Consider the following 12,192-nt stretch of genomic DNA (forward strand, 5'->3'; position numbering starts at 1 on the left):
GAAACTTAGAGTTTAAATCCTATGTGCAACGTGACACACATTTTGGAAATTGCTGTTTCGGCTTTCAGGTAAAAAGGTGACATAAATAGGTTCTCCTGATAGATGCAGTACATATAAATAAATACTGCTCTAAAAAATAGCTGTGAATCATCACACAAGGGTGAAGAGAAACAATCTTGTTTTACCAAAGGGAGGATTTCACCCTTGGTGAACAGACCAGCCTACGTCACTAGGAAAAAAAAATCAATTAATTACTCATCTCACTAACTCTATGGTTGCCATTTATTCTGATGTCTTGAAACATAGGCACAGGAAGGCAGGTATGACTCTGGTCCACAGGCTGGCCCAAGCGAAGGATATAAAGCTGCTTACAAAGATCCTTGAGGAAATTACTATGAATCGCAGAGAAAGAAATGAGAGAATGAGAGAGAGAGAGACACCTGGAGGAAATATTTCCAATTGAAATAGAGTATGTCAGGAACAAAGGGAGATGCACTATCTCGAAGTACAGATTTTCACCTTGTCGGCCAAGTGTTTTAAAAATCATTTGAACTCCCGGTGGCTTCAAAAATACACCTGACTCTAAATTGAAAAATTTGTAAGAAAAGCAAAAACAAAAGGAAACTGTAATTGAATAGAAAACCTGATACTGTAACATTTAGACTTGTCCTTTTTAAAAAAAAAAAAAAAAACTTTTAAGAAAATATTAAATCAGAATAAAAGGAGACCGTCCATTAGTGACTAATGAGCATATAATCCTCCTTTCCCTCAAATTAAGATCTTTTCTTACTTTTAAATTATAACATCTGAACTGTTGGTAGGTTAATATCCACTAATTTTGTTTAAAAAATATTGCTTCAAGCCAGTATTCTGATCTTTTATTTCCTGTCGAGTATACAGCTGACACAGCGCTCCAATATTTAAGGGTAAATTTAACTTTTTTAAAAAATTTAAATAATGCTAGTGAAAATGCTTTACTAAAGAATAATGTATGAAAGGATGTCAAGTCGTGGGGATCTATGGAGTGATGACAGAAGACAGTCTGGGCACGAATGTCCAGCATCGGCCAGTCTGAGAAAGACAGGGCATTCACTCTGGAATGGCAACTGTGTGACTTAAAACATAATGTTATTGTTCGAATTACAGGCGAGGAGTGTGGTATGGCTCTTTTTTGAGTATGGTAGCATTTTTTTTTCATGTTCCCGCCTCTGTGCTCACTGGTACAAGACTCTACCTTTTGAAAGGTGGAGGTCATCGGATTACATATTGTTTTGACTATCCTCCTGAAAGGGAACTAACATGCTGCTATGTTTAGAAATTCAGTATTTTCCAGCAGAGAGCGAGGCAACAAGTTCTCATCCACAACTGTCACATGGCTTTGTACCATGTCAGAGTCAAACTGTGTTATGGAAGATACCCAGGCACAGAAATATTCCGCCATGGGCAGCCAAAGACACTTGCCATTTAAATCCTTTTGCAATTGGCTGGCCCCGAAAGACAGGCAAGTGCTACAAGCCTCTGACAGTCTGCCCCCCTCACTGTAGGTCGTAGTTATTAGACTTCAAAGGCCAGTGGTTGGGGCTGATCTAGTGAATGCTATGAGTGACCTGAGCGGGGTTTGGATTTAGGGAGGATGTGGGCCTAGGTGCGGATAAAACAGGAGATGCTAAGCTGGGGGCAGATGAGGTTAGAACTTGAAGGTCTGTCTGGCCTGGTCTCACCAGAGCAGAAAAATTGGTTTACTTTGTTACTAATCAAAAGCAAAGGAGACTTCTCTGAAATTTGTTTGGGGGCTTGGAATCTAAAGTTCTGTCTCTAGATGTAAGCATTTCTCCTAGCCTTAAATTAGATGTGTCGTGTTTTGTACGGAAATGGAACTAAATGGAATCTTTCATGGTTTAAATTTCTTTTCTCAAATAGGGATAAGCTGATGTTTTTATTGCTAAACATTTGAGAACTTAAAAGTTGAAAGATGTAACTATTTTTATATCATACTTTGGTGCATGAAATGCCTTTATATACAAACTTTCCCAAATTTACTTTCCAGCTTACGGTTCATGGTTTAGTTTTGATCCAAGAAAACCAGATGCCTTTGTGAGGGCAGCTTCCTCATTTGAAGGCCATGAAAATCACAAATTTTCTTTCTTTCTTCTTAAAATTAAATTGAGAGGAAATACTGGGATAGTTTGAGGAGAGGGATGTAAGAATCTCAGAAAAGGAATAATTTACTCAATGATCACTCCTATTCTTGGCTATTATAGGGATATGGAGTTGGGTTTATAGTACAAATCCTGAGAAGAACAATTTGAGATTCCTAAATCCTTCTAAAAAAGGGTTTGCTAAGTAAATATACCACCTAATTATATGTAAGAATTTGGTCCCATTTAAAAAATATTTGCTATTTAACTGTAAGATTCAATATAGATTACAAAAAAAATAACAATTACTGTGACTCTAAATACACTATATATACCATTGACCAGAGCCTCAAAATGGAAAATGCATTTACCTTACTCGAAGGGATAAAAATGGAAAAAAGAAACAGGCTTGTTTTCTTAGCTAAGTAGGTAGGCACTTTTAACCCACATAACCTTTAAATCCAAATGTCTTATATGTACTGTTTTGTTAAGCTATAGATTTTATCTCTTTTATTAGTACAAATATGTAAATTATAACAATAAGAAAAGCTGGTGATTCTGGGAAACTGGATGCATAAGATGTTATATAACCAACTGGTTTCCAACCTTTAAATCAGACACTAGTCAAGGAAATAATAATGCTAGCCAATGGGAAAAACATCCAGCCAGATTTCTCCCCTCTGTGGCCTTCAGTAACTTCAGTGGAAGTTTAGTGTGTTTAGGGAGAAAGATGGCCAGAAGAATCAAAATTATTAAACCAAAAAGGTCAATCCTCAAATTAAGTCTTGGACCAGGCTCACTGCAGGAATAAGGTTAATCCCTTCCAATGTCCCATCACTATAAGCAATATGGCTGACCAGCCACAGCTCAGATGGGGCTGATACCACGAGTTATCCTGCCAAAGGGGTGAGTGAAGGAAAAACAGTTGCTGGCTTTGAAATGTACAAATCAAGCTATTAGTGTTTCCTTAGCATTCCTTTTGATTTCCAACTTGAGCTTACGGTGACTGCAAGAGATAGGAAAAATCCTCAGAAAAGACAGGTCCTTGGATTTAATTCCATATAAACAGAGGGCCAAGGAATTTTGACAAAATTGTTTCTCACAAAAAGTTGACTTTGCCTTTGAAGTTCTTGTGTGTTCCATATTTAAAGTCAGACACCTTCATTCATCCAACAGTAGCACAGGGCCTTCAATAATATGATATAAGGGCTTTTTTTTTTTTTTTTCAGATTAAAAAAGGTCTTTCATGAGATCCCTCTCCATTCTGTTATAAAAATCATCAGCTAATATGTTTTCAAGGATTTGCTGGGTAAATAATCTGTGTTACCTTCAACTTTCAGGCCTAACTGGCCTGATGTAATTTTTTTTTTTAATGGCCACAGATGTGCGAACAGTGGTTTAAATCAGTTCCTAATGAAAAGAATGGACTGCATGGAGTTCCTCCTGACACATCAAGGGAAAAGCTATTTAACTAACTTTTATCTGTAGGATTTAGATAAAACCTGTTACTATTCTCCCTTATTTTCTCCCCAGTTAGTCATTTCGATCCAAGGAGATAAAATAGTATACTGTTGGTTAAAACATCGATGAAACTACTGACCTAATTTCTCACTAACCCCCATATTACTCCAGTGTGACAGAGGTTCTGAGAAGTACGGGGACTGGGAACTGCTCCTTCAAAAAGGGTTACTCCCACTGAACCCCACATTGCTCATTAGCACATTAACAGCTTGAAGTCCTGAGGTTAGACAAAACCAAACCAAACCTGTTTAATGTTGTCTAATGCAGAATTTCTCCAGCCTGCCTGAACACATCACTCCTTTTTCCATGGAATCCCTAATGCCAAACAAACTGTGGGTCATGCACAGCTGGTTTTGTGTCTCTGTTTTCCTTCTTAGCACAACTACTGGCTCCTAGTAGGAACTCAATAAAAGATTTCGGTAATGGATAAATGATAAAATGCATGGCTGTCCTCTCAGAGGTTATGTAGATTGTGTTAGGTAACTTTTTGAGATCAAAGATCTCTGTCTTCTGCAGTAAGCACTGGCACTCAAGTTCAGAGACAAAGAGTGCCATTTCTTCTGGACATTCAAGTATAGTAAGTGAGTAAAACATGGGGTTGTGGAAATAGAAGCATCTTTACAGCATGTGAGAAATCTAACAAGCAAGTATGCTTTAACAAACACAAAAGGTAATTAGGAAGGTATTGCTTTATTGCCCTTGTCCCTCTGAAGAACATTCCCTAATGGCCCAGTGGGATTCAGTTCCTGGATGCTTTATTCTTAGTTAGCATTTAATAGAAATCTTTCTCCACTGGTAGATTAGCATGTAAAAAGCAGAAGTTCTTAAAAACACTTTGATGTTGAGGAAGGCTGAGATGCAGAAAGTATATAGCGCCAGATTATACGGAGAACTCTTGCAGAGCAAATCTCATGACACAGGAGTTTGGCAACTGTGCATTTGGTCAGAATAAACTGAAAGATGGTCCAGAATACGACTGAAGTGATTGCAGTGAGATACTTGGCCACAAAAAGATAAATAAATAAATTGTGCTATGAATTCTTTACAGTGTTCTACAATTCAGGTATCACTTGTAAATTCTTTATTGCTATTAAAAATGGATGATCGGAAATAAAATTTTAAGATACTGCATGTAGTAACAGACTGCTGAGATGATGGATGTAACAATCCTGACCGTTTATAAAGCGGACTGTCTAATGTTATATATGCATATCTCCATGACATGTTATAGCATGTGAGAATTAGGGAGAAAGCTTTTTTAAAAAATCAATGTATATAAACACTCCCTGAATCTAAAGTGCTGGCAACTTCTGCCTCAAGGGGAACTCGTTTCCCTCCTTTTTAGCCAGTCATTTGTAAAAAAAACTCCCAATTACAAATCCAAATTTTGTTTGGAAAAATGTGACTGACCACACCTGAAGAATGAAAATGCAAAGTGAGAAGTATCTCTCTTTCTCTGCTGGTGTAAGTTGCCATTCGTGAGCTGATATTACCTGAACTGATTTAACTTCTACCATTCCCAAAGACCAGATATATTGTTCTTTCAGTCAGCGTTTGGCAATGCCGAAGAGCAGAAGCTGCGGAGATGCCCGCGCAATAATCTGGGCCAAACTGCAACAGGGACAGATACGCTGTCATCTGTAAAACACTCATGTAAAGCAACGAATTACATTTTGCTTTTTTTGCTTTCATAGTCCTCTTTCTTAGACGGTGGACTTGTTCCATCCATTGGTAAACTTGTGGCATCTTCCTTGATTGAAGGTGAATCTGGAGTAACTGCTCTTTTGGTAAGTGCTGGTGAGGTGAGAGAAAAGACAAAAATAAACCGAGATGAACAGAACCCCCGGGCTGACAAAATTGCAAGTAATCACTGTGTCTAACCTACTTTTCTGTAAACTTTACATGGACTAACAGACCTTTAATGTAGGAATAAACGCAGTACGTTTACTGTATTTTGGAAAACATCTATTCATAGGATTTAATTTGGGAGGGATTTGAAGAGTATCTCAGAGCAGAAGATGTCTGTTTGGTCAATATACAATGATACAAAGCACACACACAGTGTTGGAGGGAGAAATCTTCAGGGCCTTCTTTTTACAGAATCTTCTTTATTACGCAAACTAAGACTAGATCCGGAATCTAGGTTTACTGTCTTTCTACAACCACTTACCTGTCTTCTGAGTTCCGGATGGGCATGTCCCACTACCTATGGGAAATCCACCTGCCTGATATCTAATCTCTGATGCTTGCCCATCCCTTACTTTCTCCATCTTAGAAAGTGACACACTCATCCCCCCCAGCCCCGGTTTCTCAAACTTTGGTTCCCTCCTTCCTTTGTCCTGTCTGCTCCACCCATCCCATTTAAGGGTAAATTCTGAAGATTTTACCTCCCAAATTGACCCCAGGCCTCCGGCTCTATACCATCTCCATTTCTATCACCTCAGCCCAAGCCACCATTTTCTCTCTTCCTATTTTCATTGTGTCCCCTTCTCCACACCACAACCAGAATTATCTTTCAAAAAGGTAGATCCGATTATGTCACTTTCCCACATAACCCCTCCCCCCCAATCCTCCAATGGCCTCCCAGGAAACTCAGAATAAAATCCAAACATCTGCCTGTGGCTGAAAAGGCTCCCGTGGAACTTTACCTCTCCTCTCTCTCTCTCTCTCTACATCCCCTTTTTCCCCCTCACTCAGAGCTCCATCTCTCTAGAAGACCATACCCGATTCTTCTCTGCTCTATCAGGAAAGCTCCTCCTACCCAAATTTAACTCAGCTGATTCTTGCCATTCAGGCTTCAGCTCAATTGTAACCTCCTCAGAAAGGAATCTCCTGATCACTAAAGTAGTCTGGTCCAGGTACTTTCTATCATTTTACCTTCATAGCACCAAACACCATTTAAAATTATTTGTTTACTTGCTTACTGCCCGTTTCTTCTATGGGATGAGGTGACGTTTTCTGTCTTGTTCACTTACTGTATCCTCCCTGAGGCCAGAGAGCCTCCTGCATAACCTCTTAGTAAATACTGTTTGAAGAAGTGAATACACTTACGGGATTTTTAAGAGATAGTCAATTGGGGATTTTCTAGCTGCTTTCTAGAAAATATCTACAGAGTACCTTGCGAATCGAAATAATCAGAACTCAGTTACTTAAAAATATCCGACACCTAACTGGTCAGGGAAAAGATCATCACACACACAAAAGTCACTATCACATGAACTGAACCTATAAAAAATGGAGAGACAAATGTTGTGCTTCCATAAAATAAATAAATCCTTAATGGACAAGAAACAATTTTTTTTTTTTTTACCTTTATCAGTACCCTACATTTTGATTGTCATAAATCTTTGGCATTTTATTCTGCAAGTCTGAGGACAAACTACATACGAAGCAGTTCAGCTAGCCAGTGGATCCTGAGGTACAACATGGAAAAGAGTGTGCTGTTCTTGCTGTGGCGAAATAATTTTTCATTGGAGGGACTTAAACCCCCACTAAAGGCACTTCAAAACACAAACTGAGAACAGTAACTTTTCTTTTCATAGCAATGTAAACTGAGGTAAGAAAGCAAAAGAAAGTTCCTTTTAGTAACTTTCATTGACTTGCTTTTTAAAGAATATCAAGTTAAATTAATTAAATTAATATGTAAGATTCACATTCAAATCCTACAGTAATCTGAAGATAACTTTCCCACCCATCCACCCCTTGAAAAATCACCGTCCTTTCTTTTTTGGTTTGTTTATTTTAATAAACATTATTGACAACAGTTTTAGAATTATAGAAAATTTGAAATCTGCATTTATTTTTAAAATTTAGTTTAGGGATACCAACTCCACAAACATTTGGCATTTTAATCTCAAAGGACTCGAGATTCGAGAAGTCGTCCGATTACTACAGCCCTCCCTCAAATCCAGTCTGGTCCCAGCCCCAAGAGTGAGGGCCCTGTCTTGGGAGTTGTGTTCCTTTAGCCTAAAAGAAGCTATACATGGAGACTAGTGGTCAGTCACTACTTATAAAAAGTAAAAATGACAGTTTCAAAAGCTGGCATTATAAGTCTCTCTTTCTAAGCCCCCACTGTCTAGAGGCTGAAGGTAATGGAATCCAAGCCTTCTAAAAGAGTGTCCTGACTCACGGCCATCACTTCTAGCCAGCCAGGATAAATTTGGTAGTAATCATGGCTCTAAAATAATGGATTTCTGTGTTCCTATTTCCAATGGTAATATAAACTTAAATTTATACATTTCTTCCCTTCTTCCTGGCAGAAGGAATCTACCTTTTCTTGAATTGACCTGAACTACACAAAGCTGACATAAATTACAACTTAAAACAAACTTTCATTAATGCTGGATCATTTCAGAGACCACAAATTATGCAGTATTTTCCCATTTCCTTTGTTTTTTCCAAGGTCAATGATTCTACGTTTTCGTTTGGTCACAGTTTGACAGGGCACCTAAGTCAGCAGAATGAATGCCTTCGCATCTACGGCACAGACAAAAGGGCCTCGTCCTGTACAGATCCCAACTTGAGTGAGAAGGAACCTGTTCTGTGGGCTCATAAACTCACGTCTGCCTCAGCACCTATGGTTATGTACTCCTCACGTCTCTGTACAGGTCTAAACTGCTCTAAACTCCAACCCCCAGCTTTCATGTTCCATTCAGAAGGCAATGAGAAAATCGAAGTTAGACATAAAAGCTGGGGTGTTGTTAGTAGCATTTTATTTTTACAAGATGCCTTTTCAGCCAAAGTGTACATACACCTATCAAATAGCACCAAAGGGCTACACAGAAAGGCAGAAGCCTCTTACCCCATCTCGTCCAGTCCCCCAATCCTGCACCAGTCAACCACAATCAACCCTTTCAGCTTTCTTTTTTGTGTTTATTTCAATTTTTGTAAGAAAGAGAAGCTTATATGGCTATTTTCTGACTTATCATTTATAGACGTATTCACACCCATCCACTTCCCCTCACCCCATCCTCCTTGTATAGTTACATTTGAACTTCTAGTTGTGTCAATAGTGAGTATTTATAATATTATGTAAATATGGCTCACACAGACCTAATAAGTATACTATGACAACATTTCTTTTCTTACCCATTTTTCCCCTAGAGTTATTAATTGACCCATGTTTTTATTTTTGTTTTTTATTTGCTCTTTCTCTGTGACTATCCTTAATTATTTCTAATAGCTCAATGAGATCTGCCATATTCTAAATGCTCAGCTGAATCAAATAACCTGACATCTTTATTTTCTAAAGATTTTCCTAATGGAATCTTTCCTTTCTTCCATAAGGTTGAGAGAACTAAACATGAGTGTCCAGATTAAAAGTGCCCACCCATCCAATAGCTAGAAAAGTGAATAAAGTAAGTCCTGCAGGGAGGCAAATCATCACAAAACTCACTGGGGTTCAAGAGAAGATCCTTAAATGTCGCAGGGCTGGGGGTTGGAGTGTTAGTAGTGGTGGAGAAGATCACTTCAAAGGAGTGGAGGTCAAAACAAAAGGACGTAAGGTTTTTCAACAGCAACATTAGATTTTGGAAGAGAACAGTGTAATGACTTCAGAAGGAAAGTCACTTTCAACCTAGATTTTTATAGCCAGCCAAAGTCTCGTCAAGTGTGAGTGGTGGAAGAAATCTATTTTCAGAAATACGGAGACTGAAAGCATTTACCTCCCTTTCTTTGATGTGCTCCCACAGAGGAAAGAACTGAGACGAACAAACGAAGGCATGCGTTCTGAGAAACTTGGGCATGAACATAGGAGGGGGTGAAGAAAAATCTCAGGATGACAGCCATGCAACAGGTACGGGCTGGGTGGGCCCTTCTAACCTACCCACTCCTGGCTCTTGTTCTCTCCTCTCAAGACTCGCTAATCAGGTACTATTCCTCTTGAAGGGATTTTCTAAATATCTTTTCTCTTCTATTGTCCCATTCTTTTTCTTCTATTTTCTTTGTGGTTTTCACAACTTTGTCTTCCACCTTTCTAGTTTTTCATATTTTACATTTCTGAGACCTCTTATACTGTGTTCCTTTTTCATAGCACCTTGCTCTTATTTTTAATGGATGTAATATTTTCTATCTCTGAAAACATTAATGATATTTTTAAAGACATATTCTGTTCCCTGTATGATCGATTTACTGTAGGTTCATTTTTCTCTTTGTTGGTTTTGACATTTCTCCTTCTTAATCTTGGAGGTTTAAAAGAAGGTTAAAGAAAAATTACAGGATAATTTCTGTAAAGCTGATAAATTTCTGTAAAAGCTGAAATTGTTTGTGCTACAAAAATGGAGCACTATTCAGGGTGATCCTGATCCACTTCTAAAATACCACATTATGAAAAAACATATAGAAAATTCAAGGTTCCGGAACGCCTGGGTGGTTCAGTCGGTTAAGCGTCTGCCTTTGGCTCAGGTCATGATCCCAGGGTGCTGGGATCGAGTCCCACATCGGGCTCCTTGCTCAGCGAGGAGCCTGCTTCTCCCTCTGCCTACCACTCCCTCTGCTTGTGCTTTCTCTCTCTCGCCCTAATAAATAAATAAAAATCTTTAAAAAAAAAAAAAAAAGAAAATTCAAGGTTTATCAGAAAAGTAAATAAGAATAACTATGATCTCTAGAAATAAGTTTAATTCAATCATTTAAAATGATTAACAATAAGGTACCTATGATTAAATTTTTAAAAGTATCCTTGAAAGCATGGAGGTAGGTATGGAGGAAAATCATAAAACAGACTTGTCAAAAAGAGGAACAGTAAGACATAAAGCTATGAATTAATAAATTAATTAACTTAACAATAAGTTAATGAAGAGGTTTAGTTTTTAAGCTGGATTTTTTTCAGTCAGATTTTACAATGTAGACTATAATAAGTACTTTCATACCCAAGTTACGTTCTCAATGATATTTTTTCCTATTCTTATTTAACTTTGTTTCCTTTTGAGCCAGTATTTATAGAAACCTATGGCTTCCTGTGAGGAATATATCTTAGAGAGATGACCACAGCTGGTCATGAAATGCCACTGAATATAAAGCTGGATGTCATTTCTTTCACTGCTTGTCATAATAACAGTAAAAAAAAAAAATTCTAAAAATCTTGATGTTTTCCCTCTAATGTCTCCTAACCACTATTTCCTAGGTGCCTTTCTAGGGAGCCTTATGAAAGTCATAATGGGAAAGTGAAATAGCAGGAGAACAATGACCTCTGTGCCCATATCATGGTGCTATTTATCTCCAGGCTCCCGAATGTCTTAATGGGGGGGATACTATGATGTTTGATGGTGTTTTGTCCTTACTCTCCGCCTACATGTTCACATGCATCCAACAGACCTGAGGAAAATTTTCCATTTCTTCATATGAAACACAAAACATTTGTGTATGTGTATATCAGATTCTGAGGTACCATAATTGGCTTGAGATACAATCTACATTGAAGGGCAGCTGCCAGATTAGAATGGCAGGAGTTTATGCAGACATAAAAAATCACTTAGCAAAATGGTTAGGACAGGAAAGAGAAAATGCTCAGCCTTTGGAATAAAATAATCATGATATAATGAAAACCAAACCATTTATCAGAAACTGATAAATATTTATTCAATGAATCCATGAATATAAATCAGCAAAAATGAGAGTTAACACTTTTGGATCTGACCTACTTCTTTGTGGCTTATTTTGGTATTTTATTTTATAGCAACCTACATTTTTTAAATGACAGAGTTGTCAGATTTAATATACAAACTCTATGTCCATGGTAAATTGAGGAGCTAAATAATTATTTAAATAAGAATCCATTAAATAATATTTGAGATCCAATGGTTTGGATAAAAGTGGACTTAAAAAAACTCATATATTCATTCATCTAATATTAATTGAGCATTTACTATGTTCCAAGTACTATGTAGGACACTGAGGAAACAATGGTGAACAAAACGGACATCGTTCCTTTCATCACAGAATTCATTCTTTGGTGAAGAGAATAATCACTAAACAAAAAGTCACTCAAGTAAAAAATAACTCCATAATTATTCTAAGAAGGGTTTTAAAGGAAAATTGTAATGTGTTAGGGGCACTCATAATAAACACCATATTTAAAACCATAGGTTCCAAAGGCTTCTTTAAGGATATTACATACAAACTGAGACTTGAAGAGTAAGTATAATAAGGAAGAAGAGAGGTAAATGGTGGGGGAAGGTATCCTGGGTTAACAAACTCACACCTTGTTCACACTGGTAACATTTTATCAACATTTAAAGTATATTCACAGAATGAAATCTAGCCACTAACAGTATTAGTGTTCTTATTCTTTGCACAAGATGATATATTTCTGAACAGTTCTATGAAAAGATTTTCTACTTTTTGATGATTTAAATTTTATAATATCATCTAACTGCCTTTGCCCACTCATCCACAGTTACCAGCAACCTCCACACAAAAAATTTGCTTAATTAAGATTACTACCTTGGGTGATTCATTTTAAGTTTTTCTGAGAAGTGTAATGTCTAAAAAGAAGAGATTCCATACACTTTTTAGTAAATTGGGTAACATAAATGTA

At 37.4% G+C, this 12,192-nt stretch overlaps 1 protein-coding gene across 2 annotated transcripts in view; it reads right to left on the reverse strand.

Annotated features, from left to right (window-relative positions):
• Positions 1–4,330: 4,330 nt before the first annotated feature.
• CEP128 (centrosomal protein 128) overlaps positions 4,331–12,192 on the reverse strand; it is a 387,410-nt gene continuing 379,548 nt past the window's right edge. For both annotated transcript variants that reach the window (XM_036093994.2, XM_078054045.1), the window contains exon 26: positions 4,331–5,453. In XM_036093994.2, coding sequence (XP_035949887.2) covers positions 5,326–5,453 — 128 coding nt within the window. In that variant the 3' untranslated portion in view covers positions 4,331–5,325. The remainder of the gene's footprint in view (positions 5,454–12,192) is intronic.

Source organism: Halichoerus grypus, chromosome 8 (assembly GCF_964656455.1).
Source record: "Halichoerus grypus chromosome 8, mHalGry1.hap1.1, whole genome shotgun sequence".
Taxonomy (NCBI): domain Eukaryota; kingdom Metazoa; phylum Chordata; class Mammalia; order Carnivora; family Phocidae; genus Halichoerus; species Halichoerus grypus.